Below are 24,866 nucleotides of genomic sequence, written 5' to 3'. Positions count from 1 at the left end.
AGCCAAGGGATTCCCCCTTTCTTATACAGGACCCTAACTTTAGAGTGCCGTGTTTGGGAAACCTCCTTCAGATGTTAGTGGGAAGAGACTGCCGATGCAGCAGCCACACCCCTCGGCATTTTAGATGTCCCTTTCTTCAAGTGCCACCCTCCAAATGAGACACGGCATGTGACGGATGAACTACAAAGTTGGGGGGCGGGGCAGCCTCCAGGGCTCAAATCCTGGCTTCCATGCACTGTGACTTTTGGCACTTTGCTTAACCTCCCTGGGCCTCCAGTCCTCTATTGTAGAAAGGAAACCATACACAGTGGGAACAATGAATGTCCGCAAAGAGCATAGCACCAGGCCCAGATCACAGTATTAGCAAAATAAACGAGGCCAGTTACAGGGGATGGAAAATGGTCAAACAAGAAGGAAACCTATGCAGAAAACATCTGACTTTCTTTTTGGAGTAAAAAATATATACATTTTAAATAGAAGTTTGGTGTATATTTGTGATCTCTATGTATATGTGCCTCCCCATGTCTTGAGAGAGTCTAATTTTGTATGGGATAGATTTAACTAAAAGAATAAGAATAAGCTTAAACTTGGGACACTGCGCCTGAGCCTGACTCCAGGCCAATGGCAGCACTGCCCTGAACACACAGTCCCTATCCTCTGCGGCTCACTTTGCTGGGACACGGCTTGCAGTCCTTGTGGATGCCTCTGGGGGGCGCTCTGCTGGTCTCCTCAGCGCTCCCTCTAGCTGTTTCCCTGAGCATGTCTTTGTGGCCGTCACTCACTCTGCACTACTCCTGCCCATCTGGAGGGTAATTTTCAGCAAAGCCCTGTGACAATTGGGTGACAGGAGGGCCTGAAGGAAGATTTGCTTTGAAGACTTGCATGTAAGCTGAACCTTTTTTTTTTATTAAAAAAAAAAGGCAAAATTACCTTCCTAGAACTCTATGTGGAATTTGCTATTTAAAGAACTTTCCTTGTGGACTGTTTGGAAGAACTAGGAGTGGAGCTCTGGTATATCTTTCCTCCAAACTCTAATTAGTAAACAAGTACAGTAGGAGACATGGAAAGTCCTAAGTGGAAAGGCCTAGAGGACAAAGGTCAAAAGCCATGGGTCCTGGCCCTGGCCCTGAACGACCTTAAGCCTTTTGTGGAAGGATGGGTGGGAATTATTTTGACTCGAATCCCATCGTTGCTGCTAAGAAACAGGAGTTTTAGGATGTCTAGCTCTCAGGGCCTCAGTGTCCTTCCCTATGGAAGAGTGGCGTGGACTCAGAGAGGCGTTAAGTGGTGTCCACTCTAGCTGTCTGTGCTCTGTAGAGCAGGCTGAGAACCATTCTTTAAACAAGTCACGATGAGTCTATAGGGTTGTGTGCCTGACTGGGAAGGGCGTCCGTCAGCACACCAGGATGGGGACGATCAGAACGCGCTCATGGCTGGCTTATAGGTATCTTTAATTTTAACAAACTCAGTGGCCTTGACATAAGCTCCTTCCACTGGTAGACGACATTCTAGGTTGTTTCTCTGTTGCCATGATAAAGCCCTGACCAAAAGGAACTTGGAGAAGAAAAGGTTTATTTGGTTTATACATCGAGGTCACAGTCCATCACTGATGGAGGTCGGGGTAGAAACCCGAGCAGGAGTAGAGGCAGGAGCCATGGAAGAAAGCTGCTTAATTGTTCGTTACTGATTCTGCTCAGCCTGTTTCCTTATCCAACCCAGGACCACCGGTCGACAGTAGGATGAGTCCTCTACCGTCCATTAGCAATCAAGGAAACACCCCACAGATGTGTCTGCAGGCGAATCTAAGGCGGCAATACCTCAGCGGAGGTTCTCTGCTCCCATGCGTCTCAAGCTGACGACCAAGAATAGCCATCACAGGCGGGAAACAAAATCCTCCAAGCTGATTTCCCAGGGTGCGCAACTGAACGATGAGTTTGCAAACCTATTTTTTTGTTTAGCAGTATAAATGCACACATACATTCATAAGTGTAATTTTTATTTTGAAATAGCATCAGGTGAAAATAATTTCAAGTGTTACATGGAATTTCTGTCGTCTTTAACTCAGATTCTGCAAGCACTACACACATCAGCTTTAGTATCATTTCTCTCTCCATATACATATGCATAAGTATGCATGTATATGTGTATGTGCAGTCAATCCTCCACATCTGGGGTTTCTGTATATGTGGGTTCGATGAAATAGAGATCAAAACTATCTGAAAAGAATAAGATCTGTATTAAGCACATGAATAAAACACTTTTTCCTTGGGATTCCCTGAACAGAACATGTAGAGATGATTTAGGGAAAAATGTATCTAGATTATGCAAATAGTATAACATTTTATATAGGGATCTTGGGGACCCACAGATTTTTGGTATCTGGAGGAGACTGAATCAGTATCAGTACTCCCAAGACATGGATAGATGACTCTGTGTGTGTGTGTGTGTGTGTGTGTGTTTGTGTGTAGTGTTTTTCTCTCCTTGAAAACATTGAGAATCAGTTACAAACAAAGGCCTCTCTTACCTTTGCACACTTCCATGTATGTATCTTAAATCGGGGATAGTATTTTTAAGAACCACAGTGTAGCCATCAACTCAAGAAACTAACCTTGCTACTATGCAAAGTTTAGTTCACAGACCTCATTCTAATTCGCCGGTGGTCACAATAGAGTTCTTAATAGCTATAGGAAAAAGTTTCTACTCTTTTAAAAGAATAATCAAAGTGGATTTATTAGAAGACACAGTTTTAAAAATAATAGAAGGAGGAAGAAAGAGGCAAAAGACTATGAATTGCTACAGCCTACACGGGGACCCTTCTAATAGACCATGTGACTGCAGGTTGCTCGAGTTCTGGGCCAGTGTCTGGGAGCACAGATCTGTGTTTTCCTCTTAGAACAAAGATACAGCAAAGCTGGAGCAGATCCCACAAATAAAGGCTTGGACCAAGGTTCTCCTTAGCCATACACTTCTAGCTTGTCCCTAACAGGATACCATGGAGATCCAAGTAGTGAAGGAACAGTAACGACCGGATTCCGTCTCTAGGTACAGAATGGATAAACGTTACATGAAGAAATATAGATGTCAAGGAGGCTCTTTAGGGCTGACTCAGCACCAGCAATTACCAGCTCCATGGCTCTGGGCTCATCACCACCCTTCTCCGATTCAGTTCTTCCATCTGAATAATGGGCTTCTGAAGATTCAACCCATACCATGTTGCAGGCATGCTGGTGTTTTTTCTTTCTAGCCTGACTGTTACAGCATTCCCTTAAGTCAGCTAGAACTGGGAACTCAGATTTGAAGGCTAAACTTGTAATGGTAGAATTTCATATATAGACTGTCCGGAGTATGTATAATTAATAAAAGAGGCCTGTGGGCTGGAGTGGGGCTTCACAAAGCCACAGCCATTTTCCAGAGCTGCTGAAATCAATGAACAGCCAGTACTATGCTTACAGCCTGTCAGGGCGGTGCACAGGTCATGCATATTAAGATATGAGGGTCAGAGCAATCAAAGCTACAAGTCTGGGGCTTCCAAATGGCCCCACACCCAGCTGCTTCTCATGTGAGCAGCTCCGTGCACCTGCCTGAGTGAAGGGCAGCCAGACTTGACTTAGTTAACAATGATGAATGAACACCCTAAGCATTTGGCTGGGTCATCTTATATTCAAGTAATAAATATTTATCAAGCATCTACTGTGATGAAGGATAAACTTTGGACCACACAGAGCTGGGATGTATGCCACATTCCAACAGCTCAGGTAGTCTGAAGTCTCGGGTCATACGGTCTTGAGTTTGGACTGAGTTGGGGACCACCAGAGAAGAGACACAACACAGCATCCTGTGACCTTCTTGGGCAAGTGGGTGCGGTGTGACTGGGTGCTGGACAATGGCTAGGAAAGACATTCTAGCAAGCAGGGCCTCCCAAAGCTGAGGCCTCCATGGGAGACTTGTCTATCCATAAGTTACGTGATGAAAAGTGGAGATGGTGGTCATTTTCCCCAAGAGGTAGACGGACGTCTGAGAACCTCCTGTTCTGGCTAGTGCATCTCCAGCCCACAGGTGAGCCTTGCCGTGTTCCTAAAGTAACACCCCGATGATCAATTTTATACGATCGTCCAACTCCATCGCTCTCCGCAAGATTGCTCATGTAAATGGGAAACGACTGCCTACTTCTGAGACATGTACCTAAAATCTCAACCAGTTAAATAAGACTGATGTCGGGGAGAGTGACAGTCCTCCACGGCTGCATTAGGACCGATCATTTCAGAACATGGTACCATAACTCATTTATGGAAACAGAGACGTTATTCCCCAAACAAGTGATAAAGGGAATGAACTCCTAGTTATAGCAGGGAAATGAGACCTCGTATTAATACTTCCTAACTTCCCTGAGCTCCGGAGGCTCCTCCACATCAATCTGCCTTGCAGATTATTCTGCCTCACTTATTTTTATATATCGCAAATAAAGTTGAATTCAGAAGATTGCCTCGGCCATTACACTTCGTTTCCATTTATTTGGGCCTCCGAACAACCATCCGGGGCTGCTGTTTAGCCAACAGGTAACAAAAGAGCTCCTGTAAGGACCTTTGATTAGCGGCTAAGAAATACAGCTTGTCTGAGCTGTCATCGGCCTCATCGGTCTTCCAGCCTGTCACTGGATGGCTCTTCTCAGGAAAGGACTCCCAGGGTGAGAGACCCTGCTCCTGTGACGGTGTTCACAAGGCTGCACAGCAATGCTCACTCGTAGAAGATCCCTCTAGTCTAGGGACTGTATACGGCCTTCACATTCTGCCTTAGATAAAAGCGGTCAGTTCTTCACTATGTCTAGTCAAATATTTATACCTCTGACCCTGCAGTGAACCCACCTCGCCTCAATATGCCACTCGGTTTATTAGTATTGTTGATGGTAGCTAAACGTACAGAATAGTTTCTACTCGGCATACGATTTTCTGACAGCCTGGTGCTTTGCCCTTTTTTTTTTTTTTTTAAGGATGGGAAAACCAGGGTTGATAGAAGTTACGTGACTTGCTTATGGCCCTATAGCTCTTCAGTGGTAGAGCTGGGATGAGAAAAGCTTCTCTGGTGGACTCGGAACCCCATGTATCTAAGTATTAGGCAGACTGCACTTCAGAACCCACACTAGAGAATCTCCAGAAGAGAATCCAGAAGGAGAAGAGCTCTGGTGTATTGACCCTGTGAAAGAAGGGTAGCCAATTTTGAGAGGAAAAGCAAATTCAGGATGTAGGGAAAATGATTGGATTCTTTGGATCTCCGTTAAGCCAGATTGATGCAAGGAAGAAGAAACTAGACAACATAGAACTCGGGTCAGAAACCCATCCTTGTGATACATTTAATTGGGACCCAGCTGTAAGATGGTAGAGCAACACTCTCAGAATGACAGGAATTGCATCGACTTAAAATACAGGCGTACTTGCTAATGGTTGTGCTATAAGGTGATGTTTGACCCCTTGTCCTTCTGGGAACATCACCAACTTTGGAAAAGTCCCATGCCGAGAAGTGATCATTTGAAACCCTGAGCAGTATGCATTGAGAGGTTGAGTGACAGGAGCCAGAGGAAGAATTACCAACCTACCCGCGAATCTGGCTCCTAGTACCGTGCATTAAGCCAACGAGTAAAAATCATTCTGAAGTTTTTGCTGAAAGGGCAAGTGCAGAAAAACATGTTTCTAAACAGAATAACAGTCTTTGCCATTTTTTCCAACTTGCATACCATCTGGAAATTCTGATTTTTTTCAAAGGGTAGGAAAGGAATATGCTTCAGGCACAAATAAATGTTTACAGCTGAGTTATAAACCGAGAATGGTAGGGCTTAAAACAGGCAGGCTGGCGGTGATGGAGCTCAAAGCGGCAGGAGACAAATCATGCTCGAGGATCTGGCCAGCTTGTGTTACATGTTGGCCTCTTGGAAGGGGAAGTCTTGCTTCCCCTTGATCTCATCCAGGGAGGGACAAAAGCATCACCTGGGACTTGCGTTAATTCTTGGAAGGTAAAGGGAGGGAGATGAAGTGGTGTTATTGTCTGTCTTGTCATTCTGAAAGCAGCCTTCCCTTTTGGACATCCCAGCATCTCATTGGAAGTGGCAGCCTGGGGAGATGTATTAAATGAACCAACCAAGAGAAGTGATGGTGACTTTAATGATGATAAAGATTCGTAGGTTGTTTGACAAGTGCGTGCTACCAAAACGCTGTTCTGCAAGGCTATCTCTTTTATGCTGGACCAAAAGCTTGCGAAGGAGTGCCATTCTACAGATGACAAACTCAAGGCTCGGAATGGATAAAAGACCTGAATAAATAGGGTCAATTCGGCATGCAGGGATGTAACCGGTGTTTGTGTTCAGCCAAATCAGCGCCAGTATTCTGTACTGATTTACAGGCTATTTCAGTGCAAGTCATGAAGCATACATAACCAGCACTTGGTGAAGAAAGAGAAATAGGGGTGTTGGGATCTTGGAATCCTTAATGTGAGTACAAGAAAGGTTCTAGAGAAGTAGAAATGAGTTTGGAAATGATACGGGAGAGTCATCAGCATTTTTCTTTTATTAAAGGGTAAAATTGCAAATACTGCACCCATTTGCGTCCTCAGTCTGACGAGCCTGGCTATGCACCAAGAGAGACTGTCACCACGATGGGTGGCCAGCCAGATTTGGTTCATGAGACATAGTTTGCTAACCCTAGTGACACAGAGAATGACTGATGGATTTTGAGAACAATCCATGAAATTCTACTTGAGACTCTATTCTTTGTTAAGATCAGTGCACAAACCCAGGGCCAGTGACGTGCCCTGGCGAAGCTCTTGTACACCTTATTTCTGGGCACAGGCAATCAAGCTGGATCCCTTTATGCTATCTGACCAGGTCAGAATACTGTATCGAATCTTCATTCTCAAGGCTTATCTAATCCCAGATCTATAGCAAAAGCACTTTGTGCCCCTCTAATGAAGATGAAGGAGTTCATTCCTGTGAACATAGAAATACACACGAGATGGTGAGTGATTCTGGCAGCCCACGTGTGGCTTCTTCTCAGTGTGGAGCCCGAGACAGTCTATGTTAAGGTTTAATTGAAAGAGATTGGAGGAAAAATAAACCACGGGCAACAGTAAATGGAAAAGGAAGAGGAAGACACAGCCCCAAGAATACTCTCCCCTAAGTAATGAATGGCGAGCTGTTTCCACTATCATATCAGAGTGTGGAGGCTGTCCTGTCTATTAGACGCCTTCCCAAACCTACACAATGTAAATACTCCTGAAGACAAACTAATGAAATCTCTATCGATAGACCATCTTAGATGGCGTGCACATGCCCGTGTTTTGCTTACATTTTAATTTGCTCCTGCTGGATACTTACCCAGTAATTGCTTAATAAGATTAACCTCCCTGGCAATGTGTGGTGAATCTTGATTAAAACATCGGAGTGAAGGATTATCCTATACCACAAAAAAATTGAGGGGGTGTTATTTAATTAACTTATTGCCAATATGTCTTGATTGTCTCTTTGAAACAGTGGGAGAGTGGTCGATGGGAATTGATTTGGGTTATCTAAATGTATAGAATTGGTGAGTGAGGAATGGGGAGGTCACTGGGTCTCACAATTCAAATCTCGAGTCACTCAAGGACATTAGCAATCGTTCCTGTCGTTTTACAAGACTTCCTTTAAGCTCAAAGAGGCAATCTGGGCTCTTCAGTCATCACTAGAGTACCTTTTGGCATTTGGAAAGAAAAGGTATTGGGTTTTGTTTCATTTTTAAGCAATTTTGAAGTTTCACCCTTTATTATAAAGGCCCAGTGAGCAAAACCCACAGGACAATGCTTTGGCAAACAGCCTCCCCCGCATGTCCCATAACTCACTTGGACAACCTCAGAAGCGGTGGCATCACAAAGGCTGTACTCTCTGTTTTAAAGCCCCACTGTGTCGGAAAGCGAAGATTCTGCTCTTTCCAAAGCCACAGTGGAAAGGACACACACACTGGTTACCGCAGATCAGTGGCTTGCAACCTGTGGCTCGCAATCTGCGGGTCGCAACCCCTTTGACAAACCCTCCATCTCCCAAAACATTTCCATGATGATCCACAACTAAAACGAAATTCTGGTTGTGAAGTAGCAATGAAAATAATTTTATGGTTGGATATTGGGGGAGGGGTGCGGATGTCACCACAACTTGAGGAACGGTAATAAATGGTGGAGCCTTAGGAAGGTTGAGAACCACTGACTTCCAGACAAATATGCCTAAGGCTTGTTCTCGAAGGAGTTTTCCTCGGTCATCTGACCGTGATGTGAGATGTTGAGGGGTCTAGGAAATGGAGCATAAAGACCAAAGGAAAAGGGGACATTTCCATTTGTGGAGGCCCGTGAAGGTCATGGCATCCCGAGGTGAAGGCTACTAATTCGAGAGCAGCTGTGTACAACTTCAGACTATGTCTGTCTCCACCTCCCATGCCTGATGGGATAATCTGCATCTTTACTTTCAAATGTGCGTGCTGATTTGTCTGAAAGGAAGGGGGTGTTGACGGACGGTAATGGATGAACATAGCAGAGATTCCCTGAAGGTGGGCTCTAAGCGCCATCCTGTTGTACTCTGCGCTGAGGTAATTCTTCGTGATAGGGGGCTAGCTAGTGTTACTGTAGGTCATTTAACAGCACCCCTGGCCTTAACCCACTAGCTACACCTCCTCCAACTGCGACAGTAAAAAAAAAAAAAAACCCTTTTCAGTCCTTGCCAATGTCTCCCAAGGGGCCAAAATGAGAGCCACCGTTGTAAAGGAACCGAAAGGGAGTGGGGTCAAGTACTGGAGGTAAATAGATTTCAAACCTGAGGACAATAAATTTGGCTCTGGGCTTTGTGGTCAGTTAAAGCCGAGCACAGCCAGTTAAGGGTGAGATATCCTCTTTATTTTGGGATCTGGTTTTACCCACTCGATAATGGAAATCATATCATTTTATCCCCAGGTAGAACTTTTTCATGCTTACTTAAAGGTAATTTAGCGTTATGATTATGACAGACGAGAAGCGTGATTCTTCAACACTGGGTAAAAAGGCAGAAGCCATACCCGAAGGTGTAGGACAGCTCTGGAGAGACTGACTTAAAGACTGTTGGCGTATCAGGGTGAGCCATACACACCCGAGGCAGAGGGGGTCTGGAGTCTTCTCGGCAGAGAGCAGGAGATACAAGAAAAGCCAACCTCCTGTCCAAAGATGCACATTGCCACAGACCTGAATTTAAGTTTGTACCTGTCCTGTTTTTCTTTGGTGACGTTTCTAGAATATCCCGGTCCTGAATGTCTCAGAGATGCTGATTTTCCTATTTTTGAAGCTGAAGTTACACTATGCTATGCTGAGCTTATGACAGACCTACAGAGGCTCTTCTACTATACTTTAAAATATTCCTGTGGTGCTTTCTAAAAAAAAATTGTGTGTGTGTGTTGTGTGTTTACACGTGTGTGCCCATGCGTATGTACTGGTGACTAAGAAATGGATGGAGAAAATCTGTTTGGAGAAGCCCTTTCACTACAATCTCTGGCTTATGTGATTTCCATCCCGAATAACTCAAAAGCCACCAAACCACCAAACACCAGCCCCGCTAGCGGTGCCATTGGCTGCTCTTGCCTTTTAATTGCTCCCGTCCCCACCTCTCCACAGCTCTGTTTTTCTATCCTCTTTTTTAGCACCTTGTTAGTGCCTATTTTTCTCCCCTACAAGAATACAGTGATTGCCTCAGCGAACAATTTCTATTGTCCTCCTCACTGTTCTGAGAAGGGAAGCTTTGTTGCCGAGTTGTCAAAACTCCTTTCTATTCTCCCCCAAAGCAGAACAGCTCTGTCTCTCTCTCTTTCTCTCTCAAGGCAAGTCAGGCAAGCCTACTCCCCAGGGAGGCTGTATCTCTCCTTGTGGGAGAGGGACCCAGGCTAGTGGCGTGTACAGCCAGCTGCTTCCTGCCTTCTGATTAGGCAGGTTTCTGCTGCTGCTGCTGCTGCTGCTGCTCCAGCTGCTGCTGCTGCTGTTGCTGCTGCTTCTGTTCAGGCCTTGGGATGCTTTCAAGCATGCCACACCGTGCCAGTTGCTGTAGATAGCATAGGTATGCACACTGCTTGGAGCAGGCACTGTGCCAGATCCAAGTGACTCCAGCCAAACACAGCTAACAGACAGGAACAGCAAACAGCTTTTAAATGGGGCACCTATGAAAGGCAGTCGTTTTTTTTTTCTTCCTTTCCCTTTCTTTCTCCTTTTTTTTTTTTTTTTTTTTTGGCGTGCCTTCCAAGATTTGGATTAAAAAACCTGAAGCAGCTGGCGAGAGCCCTGAATTTTCCTGTGACCTCAATAGGGCAAGCAGCAGCTGTAACCTCACCTTTGCCTCCAGATGGCATTGTTGCCACATCATCGTTTCCTGGTAAGCCGGTCCTTACGCCATTGTTAAAGGTGTGTCCATCTGCCGGCTGGAGTTGCCAATTGAGTCCGAGCAGATGCATTGCTGCAGGAGAGACAAAGTAATGAAAATATGAATAGATAATTCAGCAATGCAAATGTCAAGGGGGAGGGCCAGGTGCCTTTTTCCAAGCAATTGCCTTTTAAGGAAACTGCAGTTCAAAAATGGCTTGCCCCAGGCCTTCAGGATTAGCTAAATACAGAAAGTGGCAATCCAAGAGCAAATTCTGTCTCTTTCGCTCTGCAGCAGTTCCCAGTGTCAAGGGCAGCACCCCTCGTGGGAAGCGAAGGAGGAGGGAGGTGACACATAGGTCTGATCTTTCAGGATGGGCCACTTTACCGCTTCCTTGCTTGTCCTCACACCTGCTTTTAGACAGGTGCACCAACAAAGGCGGGGTTCTCCCAGCTACTCAAATTGTAGTTGAGCCAAGTTCAAAAACCAGGCTTCCCTGCACCCGTTTGACCGGCCCTAAAAGGCAGCCAGAGGTATCTGCTATTGCACGGGCCCACTGAGAAGCACACCTATGTAACTGTGCCAAACTTTCTTTCTCCCTCTCTTCCTGACAATTGCTTATATTTTAGCACATGGTGAAAATGTCTAAAGGTGTGTGTGTGTGTGTGTGTGTGTGTGTGTGTAGTAGTAGTAGTAGTAGTAGTAGTGGCAGAGCCTTTTCCAGAAAAAAAGCAATGCAAACAGTGTTATTCGTTTTCCCCAAGTATGGAATGAGACAGAGGAGGGGTGCCCAGAAGCACTTGCTTTTAGGAGACAAGCATGTCCTCAGAGGTCGAGTTCCATGTACACCTAACCCTCTAGACAGCCTTCCGGTTTTGTTTCTCAGCTTGTGCAGAGACCCAGTTAGCTTCGAAAACTCAGTGCACCACCCTCTCCTGATGGATCCTGGCTCTATTGCTCCTGAGGGGAGGGGAACACCTGCGCTCTTTCCAGGCCCTCATCTAAGGAATGCTTCATTTGTAAATAAATAAGGAATCCATTCCCCTGCCTGTTTCCTTCACAAACAACGACGGTGCCCTGTCTGTCTGGCATTTCAATGGGCACAGGTTGATATGCCTGTTGCCACGTTCACAGCTCGGTAGGAGAGAAAGGGCTGTTGACAGTAAAGTTCTGAGTTTGACGTGGGGATGGGAGAAACAATTAACCACGGGAAACACAATTAACAATGCTTAGGAAATTGTTCACATAGCAATTAATTCTGCATGCCTACCACCACTTAAAGTCAGGCTGCATTCTATTAAGGTTAAAATCCTATCTTCACACAATACAGCTTAGATTGATGGCTGCAGATTAAAGTGGCAAGGTACCTGGCAGAGTATGTGTCTGCTTTTTTTTTTTTTCTCACAGGCTTCTCCACCTCCAAACCACATTTTCCAGCTCTACGTTTCCAGGAGGTGCAAGGCCCATGGTCGCAACTTTCCCAGATGATAAATACTAATAAAAATAAGTGACATTTACTGTACTCTTTCTGTTGAGGTAACACCTAATTTTCTCCCGCAGTTTATCCGTTATATGTAGGTCACTTACTTGAAGAGACCAGAGTCTATTGCCTCAAATAATGACATATTTTCACCATACAGAGGTCAGGAAATGAGAAGTAATCGTGGTTGCTTCAAGATAACGATAGCTTCTGATTTGTAATTACCAGGTGAAGGGAGCCAAGGAATTAGCTGTTTTAAAATGATTTTTCAAAAAAAAAAGCCTAATACTATTGGGTTATTGGAGCTTGCCTGGAGCCAGCTGTTATTGCGCCAAAGAAGTAGCTCTTTGGAGGAGGGTCCCCGCGTGCTGAGACAGACACCGCCACCAAAGCTCCTAGGTGCAGGTAGGGCCCCAGCCTAAAAAAGCTTTGATGCTCATGTCTTTGAGAAAACAGTGGGCCCTGGCAGGCCACGATGGCAACCTCCCCAGTGTCCTATCCACAGAATAGCTCCCTTCGTACACTGCTCAGGCTTGTCACTCCAAGGGACGGTATATTGCCACCACCAGCTTTGGGGAAATAGTAGACAGGGCTGTTATCTTACTGAGCATACAGGGACACTCATGACACCATGTTTTATTTTTTAAGGATGTCTTCCCTCCTGCCTCCTTGACATTCATTTTGTTTCTACTGTAGCTCTTTACCATTGTTATCGTCCCCACCATCATCACCATCACCATTATCATCATCACCATCAACATCATCATCACCATCACCACCACCATTACCACCACCATCATCACCATCATCATCATCACCACTACCACCACCATCATCACCATCAACATCATCATCACCATTATCATCATCACCATCAACATCATCATCACCATCACCACCACCACTACCACCACCATCATCACCATCATCATCATCACCACTACCACCACCATCATCACCATCAACATCATCATCACCATTATCATCATCACCATCAACATCATCATCACCATCACCACCACCACTACCACCACCATCATCACCATCATCACCATCACCACCATCATCATCATCATCTCATCGTCATTATCAAAAGTATTCAAAAAACATCATGAGGTCAAAGGGGTGAGGGTGAGAGTATGTGAGCCACTACTCAGACCGCTCTGGGAGTGAGTTGGAAAATACATGAGATAAAGACAAGAAAAGGGGAAAAGCCAAACTGCTGAGTACAGGACTTATACACCAGCAGAAGCTCTGCTCAAAAGAAGAACTCAAGCTCAGGCATATTCCCCTTCATGGAATTGAATGCTAAGTAGACAAGAGAATTGCACTGAAGACACAGCCACCTTTTCTTATTTTGGGGGGAAGGATAAGGATATCTGAGTAGGCTTTTGTTGTTGTTGTTTTAATGTGTTATTGTTCCTTGTTCCCCCTACCTGAGGAATAAAATGAGACTATCTCTCTGGCCTGTGGGCCTGGAGGGAAGTGTCCTCAGGTTAGAGACCCAGGAGAGCTATGAAGTAAATGAGTTTTCTGACTAATAAAAGCTTTCCCGCTTACCCTGCTACTGACCGCTGCTATGGTTTGGGCTAAGGATGCATCGTTCCATCCACCTCTCCCTTTCTCTTTTGTGAAAGCACCGTCACAGGTGGAATAAAGGCAGCCTTTAGGGGCCAAAGAGGGTTGTGCATAGCTCTGTTGAAGAGCTGGTAGTGTCTCAAACATAGGCGCCACATCCACGTTTAGTAGGATAAGAAATAGCACATGGGGACATACTTGGAAGCTTGGACTGTAGAACATTATATGCTTCTAAAAAACAGAAATCCAGCGTGGAGGTACAGGGAACAGGATGGAAGATTACGGGTAGCAAAATAGACTGGAGTATAAAGAGAAGGCCATTTTGATCTTCAGTATATCATATACTTGCTGTCAATAATTAAGCTCAACATTCACTCATTAACATATCATATACATTATCTTAAAGAGTTCCCGGTAGATACTACATGATACTCATTCACAGATGAGGGGAGTACTGACTATAAATTTTTACCTTTGGGGGAATCTCAGAATCAGAGCAGAACTATGTGGGGGATATGGTTCCTCTTTCATACTTCATAGAGATCTGGCTACAAAGTCCATGGGAAAATGGCATCTCAGCCAAACTTGCTTCTGTCTCAGAATTCATAATCAGCAAAGTGGTTTGCTGCATGACCATTCGCTGTGTGTATCACTGCTACCTGAAGGAACTCTTTTATTTCTTTTTGCTGTTGATTTCAGATGTGGCCTTGTGACCCACAGGGTACCCTGCATGACATAGCGATCCTAGATCCTGAGTTAAAAGGCCATTGGACAGGGCCAGCCATGGTTGGCAAGTGTCAGAAGCCAGAGTGAGGAAAGTAATGAACTGTTATGGCAGAGAACCACCTAGCGTTTGGGGTTCTTTGTTACAGCAGCATGGCCTAGTCTACCCTGACTGATACATTCACTTATGAAGAAAAGGACAGAGGATATGTTTACAGAACAGATCTCCGTGAATTCCTTAAATTTTATCAGGTCAGAGATTTTTCTGAAATCCAGACAGGAAATTAATTCCCTGTTTAGGGTCATTATGCCTGTTTCTATAGATAGTAAAATATTTGAATATTGTAATACCTTCACCTTTTTTTTTTTCTTGTTACCAGAGTAGACAGTGAGAAACCTTGGGACAGCCACAGTTATTACTTCTTCACCTCAGTACTTCACATAAATGCCCATCACTTCACATTTTATTGGCAGAGATGTCCTGGCTGTCCTGGATGGTTCCTCCTCCTCCTCCTCTGAATGCTCTAGCAGCTCATCCCGAAAGGTCTGGTTCAGACCATGCCCGGGTCAGAAGTGAAATGAGTTCTGGAAACCCTCTCCTTTGCATTACCCGCCCCCACTGACAGCTGAAATGTACAATTCATCATGTCTTGACAGGCTCCACTCCAGAGAGAAGCCGGGATGGAACAATGGGGCTCCATGGGTCAGCAAGGACGGGGTGGGGAAGAACTTCGAGGGGAAGCTTATGGAATCCAGGTGGTATCTGGGAAGTCAGCCATTAGAAAGCACAGCCAGCAGCCAAACCCTGGATGTATCCCATAGCTAACTGGAGAGAGAGAGAGCACCTTCCCTGAGTGTTGAAAAGGACCTAAGGCCACACACAGAAAAGGAAGACCACACACAGATCCCAGGTTTTTGCCAGAACAATAGTCAGACCTCCTTGCAGGCTGATTAATAGTTTCTCATTGATGTTCCCGTGTTTAAGTGACAGATGGGCTCCAAAAGAAATACGCAGAAGGCAAGCCTCGGCTAGAGAAAGCAGGTTGGTTACAGGTGACAGGATTCTCCAGCCAGCACGAGGACATGGAGATGCCAGGCCTTGGAAAAATGGCAGCTTCCAAAAGGGGTTGTCTGAAATAGTAATTAGGGTATGTGTGGGCCCTGCTGGGTGCCATTTAGAACCTTCTATGTTCATTGGCTGCCAGAGGATCAACCCGACAAGAGAGTCAATCAATATGTCAGCAATACTTCACCGAGAGCTGCTCAACCCCTGTTTGTCAAAGAGGACAAACATGGAAGCCGCAGATGCTCTGTGTTTGCTGAGCAGGCCCCCAGGAGCAAGGGGTATCTTTAAAGATCAGGCTTGTCGATATATAACCCTGGGGAGGAGATTGGACTCTCCCTTTGAAAATGCAAGACTGCAGGCCAAGCAGAGCCCCAGGAGGAAAAGGAAGGAGCCAAGCTTGCTGGGTCTTGGGGCTCAGCATGCAGGCAGATGCCCAGGGCCTTTGAGCTGATGTCAGAGCGCATTCAGAAATGGGAAGAAGATAGGAAGGGTCAGGGTTGGGTCTTCTTGGCTTTGCACCAGCCAATTAAGCCCACAGTGCCAGGACTCCTGTGGGAAACAGCAGATTCCCAAGGTGCTGAAGGGATGGAACCCGCCGAGAGAGGGATGAGCAGGGCCAATGCGCACAGGTGCTAGCCCTGGACTTATCGGGCATGGTGGAGGCACCTCAGCAGCGAGCTGTGAACATCAACACATGCAAATGAGCATCTTCAGCCATGATGAGGATTCCCGTTTATTTTGACAACGTGCCAGGGGCTGGGATAATTACTTTAATGGCAGCATTTATTCATTATTTATCATTTGGCAAATATTTATGGAGCTCACACTGTGCATCGAATTGTGTCCCTGACCCCGGGAGTAAAGCAGTTGGCACAACACAGATCCCTGCTTTCATGGAACTTACATTCTAGTGGGTCGGAGAGGAACTGTTCACACGCGTGAAAAACAGTACAGGGTCGGGTGTCCAGAGCAGCAGGGGATGGGAAAAGCAAAGGTCTTCTTTCTCTTCTTCTTTGACTTTTAATGAAGACGGGTTAAGGACGGTGTTACGATGGGCAAGTTCACACAAAGACAATGGAAATGAGACGGCAGTTCGTATTGACGTGTGGGGGAGCGGGGACAGCAGTCTAAGCCAGAGTGTAGCAAGCAGGAACGGAATGTGGAGGGCGGGTAAGGCTGGGGGAGTGGATACCTTTGGAGGCACTCTGGTTTGTGGTGAAGACTGTCTTTTGAAGGGGAAGAAAACCCTCTGTATCCTTTTGCTAGCCCATCTCCACATAGAACACATATGTAATTTGTACTTGACAGAACACTGAAGTTTAGAGAGGTTGACTTGTCCAAGATCACACCACCACTAACTGGGGACTCTGGGACCTACACCTCGATGTGTGTGTCATTACGAGTCAGCGCTCCAAGCCCCCTTGCTGCACCGCCTCCATTCCCAGATGCTTCCCGGTCACCTTCTGGGACATCATCTGCCCTCTGGATTTTTCTATTGGAATACTTGTTTCAAGACTGAGCAGGGCAGGAAGGTTCCAGAACTCCTTCTAAGAATGCTGCCTGAGTCCACTCAGGGACAGGTTCCCTCCCACAAGCAGCACGCACCCTCCATGAATGCACTGTGGTCAGTAGCCACTGTGCTATTTAACCTAAAGATCCATTGTTGCCAATAGAAAATAAAGGACGAGTGACTTTGCTGCCTGGCTGGCTGACATTTGCTGGTGGTGGCCTTTCCCTGGGCCAGTCTGCTCCTTGTCCTTGTACTGGTTGAACATAGTACTCCTTGCTCTTTCTGCGGGGAGGAGGGGCCTCTGCAATGCCTTAATAGTACCCTTTAGAATGCTGCCACAGCCGAACTACCTTCTTCAGGAAAGAAGCGATGCAAATAAAACCATAAGGAATAACATCCTCCAAAATGCCTTAAGACTTTTAAAAAAAAAAAGGAATTAAAAAATTTAAATCTCAAAGGAGTTTTTTTTTTTTTTTAAATCCCTTTTTAAAAATCCTAACTGCTCGGTGAAATGGTTTTGCTTATTTTTTTCCAGACAGTGTAGCAATACACTGAATGGAATAAATTTTCAAAGCGCCACATGGAAGTGACGCCCACAAATCCCTTTACCGGTAATGGGATTTGCGCACCTAGCTCTTGAGAATGCTCAGCAAACTTATTTGCCTCTGTCCAACTTTCGACTTGCAGCTTCCAAGATGCTTACAAAGCTCAGGACCGGGCACTTACACAGAAGAAAGAAGAGAAGGAGAAGTGATCCCAGAATCCTGGCAAGACCACTTGAATGAGAGGAGGCTTTGGGGAGACAGCCACTGCCAGACTGTCCCTGCAGGCGCTGTCCTATTCCCACGCCGGCCCTAAAACATCCTCGGCAAGGAATGTGTCTGTCACCTTTCTAGTTCTGGTCCCTCTCTGAAACAGGGAGGTATCCTGTTTCTCTATGCACATCTGCCTCGAGGACAAGGTGACAGTCCTGTAAGGCAGCTCCGGGACCAAGGAGCAGTGTGTTTTCCAGACGAGAAGAATCTACGCAGAAGAACCTGCACATTAATCTATTCTTGTGACAGGCTCAGGACAGTACGGCGAGGAGGAAGTGGGATGAGATTAATCAATTCCTGTGTTTGGAGGCAACAAACAGGGCTCGCTGCAGCTTCCAGATGTGCAGGGTCATGGAGTCAGTGTCATCCCCACTCTCCTCCCTCCAGCCCCTGTTGCAGGTGCTCGGCAGGTGGCCTCCGCTGATAGCGTGGGCGTGGCGCGTGGTGTGCTGAGCTGACCTCTAATGACACCCTCCCTCCCCAGCAGCACCGAGAAAATCAATACTCAAGACAGTCGCATGCTCACAGCCACTGCTTTTCTCCTGTGCAGAGTGTTTGGAATATATTGGTTGCCCACGCCGGTCAGGGAGCCCATTGTCCATGGAGTCTGTGCATCCTTGTCCAGATAAACACACGCCCAGAGCCATCCGTCGCATGGGTACCATTTCCCACCTAGACCACTCTGGTCTTGAATGCTATTTTTTTCCCCCAGAAAGAAATAAAATAAAAGCCTTTCTTTCCTCAAGAAAGCGCCTGTGTGATCAAAACACCTTTAGAGAATGATAATATCCGGAGGTTTTATTCACCAAATAAATCATGGTCTGGGTTTTTAAGAGCTTTTGCGACAACAAAACATAAGCCACAATCCGTGCATATATACTCGTCCCCCACCCAGCGTGTCCTTCAGTGTTGACAACCCAAACAATATCTACCTTTTCTTTTCTTCTCTCTCTCTCTCTCTCTCTCTCTCTCTCTCTCTCTCTCTCTCTCTCAAGACTAGCACCCAGCAGCCCTGTTAAAGAGAGGACAGATCCATGAGACCACTGACTACAAAGGTAAGGCAAGGGGGTGGCACGTGGCAGGCGGCCACAGGAATCCTGGGAAGCAGACATATGAATGTTTTAGAAGATAAGATGTCATATCGATCTGGAGATGTGCAATGTGAGCTGGAACAAAGAGACAGAAGTCTCCTGTGAAACAGCCGCCCGCAAGAAGGAGTGGCCGGGCGGGGGGGGGGGGGTGTCAGGACTGAGCTAGTGACAGCCCATGGCAGACTGAGCTCTGGGCAAGTTGCTTCCTTTGGTGGAAGTGAGCGAGGGGACAGAGAAGGCTGGGATTAATTTTTCTCCCTGATATCCACAGGTAAGCCCTGCCCCCCTCCATAAGTGGTACCCAAGTGTCTTCTGGCATGAACTCTGAAGCCCACAGACAGGCAGCTTCTGCAATGTAAGGCCTGCCATGAATGATCTGTTAATAACATTAATCCAACAGAGAGGCAGCAGGGCACCTTCTGATCCTCCATTCATAAGCGAAGCTCTATGAAGAATGGCGTCCATGGCAAGGCTTCCGAACCAGAGGCTAAAATCCTTGCTTCTCCCTCTTCCCCTTCTTGGAGGACCCAGTGGTCAACACAGACGCGCTTCCGCCTCCAGGTGAATTTGGCTGTGGATTCTGTACTTTTTTTTTAGAACTGAGAAAGGAGCTGAAGAATTGAAGATGTTGAACAAATCCTATATGTAATTCTTATTTCAGTTTGGTCATTTGTTCAGCAAAGGCAAATTAGGCACACAGGGAGGCTGCCAGTGTCCCTTTCAATTTTTAATTTTTGACATGGCTAACTCAAGTTTTTTTTTTCCAACTCAGAATTGAAAAAAAAAAAGCCTGCATTAGCAAATTGGGTTTAATCTTTCCCTTAAATGGCTTTTAGTGAAGTGGGCTTCAGATAGCCAACCTGAAACATTTAAACTTGATTCTGATGGAGAGAAACGTCATGTTGGGAAATACTTTCTATCTCCCAGGGCCTGATTAGGTTGTAGAAAAGGAAGTAGGGGAGCAAAAGGGACCCCTGCGCTGTGATCTGCTTGATGTCAATACAACTAAAAAAAAAAAAAAGCAAAGGTCACTGGGAAGAAAAGACAGGACAAATTGTTTCTGCAGCCTAGGCTATCTGTACCCATTTTTTTTTCAAAAAGAGGGGGCTGCATTTTCATCTGCAATTAGATAAATGACACAATTGGATTTATTTTGAGTTAGTGACAATTTATTTAATAGCGTTAATTTGAAGGGTTTTATGTGACACTCAAGTGCCACATGCCTCTTCTGTGCTGAAGGTACACATCTCTCTCAACAGGCTGGCGCTGCAGGATGCTGTGACATTTCTGGCTTTTACGGAGCATCACGGTGAGGCAGAAAGGCACTGGGTACGGTGCGCTCTATGCCTCCCTCCCTCTCTCCTTACAGCTAGGTTCTAAGCCCCCGTTGTAAGTCTTGGACGAGTTGAGGCCAAGCAGGGGCCAGTATACCCCCTAGGTGGGACTGACATCTCCTCCAATAACAGTGGGATGGCTTCAACCCTAGTTCCCTCAAGAGTTTAATCCCCGAGGTCTTAGGTGAGCGGCATTAACAGACTGGAAACTTAATCCATGTGTTTAGAGATGGTTCCTTTGAAAAGTGATTCAATAAGACAGGTCACTAGGGTAGCACTCTATGACTGAGTCCCGGTGGCCTCACAAAGAAAAAGAGCAACCATGTAGACAGAGAAACACACACACCCCTGCTGGGACACAGCGCAGAGGGCCACCAGAGAGCCCAAGCCATGCTGTTTGGACCTTGAACCTTTAGAATGGCGAGTTCAAACAAGCTTCTCATTTTTATAAGGTCGTCTGCTTCAGGTATTTTATTACAGTCAGGGGGATACCAGCCTGGGTCAGAACTCCAAGACACATATTCAGAGGTCAAGGAAACTGAGCCCATTCATGAAGTTGTGTATCACTGTCATTTCTTACTGTCTTTAGGTAGAGGTTTCCAAAAGGGTCTCCTACTTAACTCCACTGTGCGTAAACACATTAAGCCCATTTGAAGATGGCGTGCTGTTTTTCCGATTTTGCAAAAGGAACAGAAGCTTTCTCACTCAGACTGTGTATCCAAGGTCTGTGGCTCTGTAGTAATAGGGACGGCGGGGCTGCATCCCCAGCACCCAGCCGCCCCTACAGCTAGCTTTACCCAAAATAATTACACAGACACTGTATTCTTTTAATCACTGCTTGGCCCATTCTCTTCTAGGCTAATTCTCACATATTAATTTAGCCCCTTTCTAATCATCTGTATGTAGCACCCCAAGGTGCGCTTACCGGGGAGATTCTAGCCTATGTCCATCCTGGGTCGGAGCTTCATCCTGGGAGCGGGGCATGGCATCTCTCTCAGGCATCTGCTCCCGAGAGGACAGCAGTCGAGTCTCTGAGCTCACTTCCTCTTCCTCCCAGCGTTCTGTTCTGTTTTCTCCTCCCACCTATCCTCTAACCAATAAAATGGGCCAGGGCAGTTCCTTTATTAGCCAATGACCTTCCTCCATCATGGCTGCAGGGGGATTTTTTTTTTTAATTTGTTAAATCTGGGCCCTTCTAGCAAGGTCCCCCAGTTAGTTAGGACTAGCTCTCAGAGACATCTCTGTCAGTCGGGGAACAGCCTTCTCTCAAGCCCCACTGGTCCCCTAAGTTCTGCTCTGGAGCTGTCAGAAGCAACTGTCCCGACTGAAGGAAGTCAGCTCTCTCCCCAGAGACACCCATGTTTCCTGGGGTTCTCTATCCAGAAGGTCATTTGCATTCCGCTTCCAGAGGCCAGCACTGCCCGACATAAATATAACACACACGAAGTTAAATTATTTTACTAACCACTTGAAATAAGTACAAATAAATGTAGCATTTTTAAACCCAATAGAACCCAAATATTATCAGTTCAACATGTCATGAACATAAAAATCCTGCATGAGACATTTTACTTCGTGTTTGCACAAAGTGTTCAAAAATCTGGTTTGTGTTTTACACTCCCAGTGTAATCTCAGTTCAGATGCTGAATTTTCAGCAGTTAAAGTAAAATGTGGCTCTGCCAAAACAATGAGAGTGTTAGTAAACACAAATATTTTACACTTTGGCTTTCAAAGTTAAATGAATCGAAGGGGAATAAGACTCGCTTGTCGCCCGAGCCAGCGTGCCTGGGGGAGCAGTTTGAGACTTCAGCGCCTCAGTCGGCAACCCCAGTATTTCAGATGCATGCATGGCTTAGCAGCCATCGGTCAAGTGCTGCCCATCTTTACCCAGATCACGAGCTGTGACCATGTTGAACCCTGAGGGTTCATTTTCCTTCCGCATTTTCTTTAACTTTCGTTTTATTTATTATGTGTCTTTTACATCATGTATTTTGATACCATTCATTTCCTGGGTCCTACACATCTGCCTTTGCACCCCACCACCCTGCCCCAATAAAACAAAATTTAAGAGAAAACAAAAAAAGGGAGGGAAAAAATTAAAAATCTCGTCCTGGAAGCTTCAGTGTGACCCAGTGAGTCACGCAGTAAACCCCTTTGTCCCTATATCTTTACTTTCAAGTGTTTATTGCTAATAGTCATTGGTCTGGTTCTAGGCTTCTGGTTTCTACTATACTACCGGTGCTGGCCCTCCCTAGAACTCTTGGGCATCCATTCTGTTGTTGCCCTGTGCTGTGGAGATCTGCAGATTTGACTCTGTGGATCAGGTCCCTGCATGTGCTCCAGCAGATCACAGATGGGGCAGATGTCGCTGGGTGAGCCCTGGTTCTGGAACCCGCCATTTCTCCCCTGTCCTCACCACCAGGGGGAGCTCTCCAGCTCTGCCTGGGCTAATTCACCCTTGCAGCAGTGAGTGACGAGGTTGAGCCAGTTCTCCTCCTTTCACCCTCCAGGATCTGCTCTCTCACACCTGTGCCATCAAGGTCAGCTCTATTGTCCTGTCCAGGTGAGGTATAAGGGCCACTTTTCCCGTGTATTGCAGCTGGTGAGGGGCAGGGACAGCCCTCCTGCTCTTACAACCCTAGAGTCAGCTCCTCCTCCTGGCTCAGTCATTGATAGGTGTTGAGTGACATCTGTCCTCCTCCCATGTCGCCACATGTCAGATGGGTAATGGGAACAGTTCTCCCTTATTCACAACATCAGGGCTGGGTCACCCATTTTCCTGAGTGCTGCCTCTGGTAAGGGCTTTCCCCATTTTCTCATTTGTCCCTGAAACCACAGAAGGGTTAGAATGCTTTAGAACTGAAAGCATAGACTCACACATCCGTGCGCACACACACATGCATTTGCATGCACACACATATACATATATTCACACATACATATGCACATGTATGCATACACACACTCATACACACATACACATTTTATTTTTAGAAAGGTTTTTGCTATGTAGCCCAGGCTGGCCTGGGACTCTTTCTACAAATCAGGCTAGTATTTTCTTACTTGTATTTCTTTCTTCATGCTTACAAAGGAAATAGATATTAAAGGAAAGGATGCTTGGAAACTTTGTGTTTAAGAATCTAACTTACGTTGGTCCTTTGGCATTCTAGGCTAAGAATCAATGATCATCGTAACAAATAGAACCTACTAAATTATTTATGCAGGGCCTGAATTCCTATTTGATTTTAAGATACTTCCCATTTGATGATTTTTAAAAAAATTGAGGTAGTAACTATTATTCCCACTTCACAGATGAGAAAACTGACGCTCTGAGAGATTAAATCACTCCATCCAGCTACCAAGTGTCCCTTAGAGCCAGAGTTCTTAGATGTGTCTCCCCAAGTTCAGTAGTCAGTAGTCATGCCCATGGGTTTCACTTGTACCATTTCTTTCTTGACTCTATTTGAAAATCAATTCTACTTTAAAGAACTTTAACCAGTGAAGTCACATCCCTAAATAATGTCTACAAAATTTAAAGTTTCACGTGTTTTTATCAAACCTAAGGTATTGTGAGACATTAGGGGAAAAATGCAACTACTGAAAAAAGTCAGTATAGAATGTTCCAAACTTTAAAACATGTTGGCATATGAGCATATACAGTGTTGCTTTCTCAGTAAAAATCTCCTTTTCAGTTCAACACAACAGGGATGGGCAGAGTTAAGTACCTTGCCTAAGCTTTTCTGAAAGTAGTTGGGCTTGATAAGTCCAGCTCAGAGTCCACTAGAGGACTTCCTGTCTCTTACAGTAGAAATATCAGGAGACAGGGAATTCTCTCTCTCTCTCTCTCTCTCTCTCTCTCTCTCTCTCTCTCTCTCTCTCGCAGCTATCCCACATAGGAAAATACTTGAGGGATCCTGTACCCCAGATTCGTTTTACAGACGATGACTCCCTGCTCTCACCCCATCTCTGCACCCACCCTTGAAGCTGTTATTTTGGGGTGATGATTAAACAGGAACCCCGAGCTTACAGACTTGGCTTTCATATCTCATGCCAGTGTGGAATCGGGAGCCACACAAAGCAGTGCCGGGGCAATAGGGGTGCTCCGAATGGCTTCCCCCAGCTGCTTTTAAAACTACTACAACCGTCTAAGCAGAAAGTGTGTTTCCATGCAAATGCTGCTTCAAGATAAGCCCCAACCTCCATTTTTTTCCCACTTAGATTTCCACCCCTAATCCATTCCCGAGATATTCTGGACACGTAAAATACACAGTTTTCTGCTTCTACCCTGATGTCTGCATATTGAGTACTTCCATCACCAGCTTTGACATTGCAACAGCAAAGGCTTGAGGGCCTGGCAGACCTCTGATAACTACCATGTTCCAGCTCCCCTGCCCTGTTCCTGTTGGGGTACCATCATGACCAAGCCCTGCCACATCTCAAAAAGCTTATAGTGTAGGCTGGGAGGGCTTCTGCGCCACCATCCACTGCGACTTTGCCATGAATGTCAATTATTGGGTCCCACTGCAGAATTCAAGGGTGGAGCTGCAGTCTCCGTCTTGCTGAAACTTCCCGGAGATCGTGACGAATGCTCAGGCTGGAAGGCCTGGGTATGGGAAGCCAGGCTGGCTGCAATTAGTGAAAGAGAACCCGAGGATAGCAAACAAGCTCCTCTTGTCTATTTCCAAGAAGGTGGAGAGGGCTCGGACCCCTCCCTCCAGGTCTGTGCCCTAGATCTCTGCCCACACAGGTAGCGCGGTGGAAGCAGCTGAGAAGAGGCAATATGGAAAAGAGATATCCAAGCCAAGGTAGAAAGCGGGGGTGGGGTGTGAAGAAGGCAGAGCTAGGGCGAGGCAAAGCACAGTGATAAACCGGTCTCTTCTCAGCA

General features: G+C 45.9%; 1 protein-coding gene across 13 annotated transcripts in view; it reads right to left on the bottom strand.

The window, feature by feature from the left end:
- Positions 1-24,866, bottom strand: part of Tenm2 (teneurin transmembrane protein 2) — a 1,249,250-nt gene that overhangs the window by 198,960 nt on the left and 1,025,424 nt on the right. For 11 of the 13 annotated variants that reach the window (XM_041675940.1, XM_041675943.1, XM_041675944.1 and 8 more), the window contains one exon: positions 10,355-10,477. The exons of the other annotated variants lie outside the window; for them this stretch is intronic. In XM_041675940.1, coding sequence (XP_041531874.1) covers positions 10,355-10,477 — 123 coding nt within the window. The remainder of the gene's footprint in view (positions 1-10,354; positions 10,478-24,866) is intronic. 13 annotated transcript variants of the gene reach the window in all.

The sequence above is a fragment of the Microtus oregoni genome, unplaced genomic scaffold (genome assembly GCF_018167655.1).
Source record: "Microtus oregoni isolate MIOR12 unplaced genomic scaffold, Mior012 000027F_ref0000203, whole genome shotgun sequence".
NCBI classification, from domain to species: domain Eukaryota; kingdom Metazoa; phylum Chordata; class Mammalia; order Rodentia; family Cricetidae; genus Microtus; species Microtus oregoni.
Note: the sequence above shows the minus strand (reverse complement) of the source record. Positions and strands in the feature narration are given on the sequence as shown.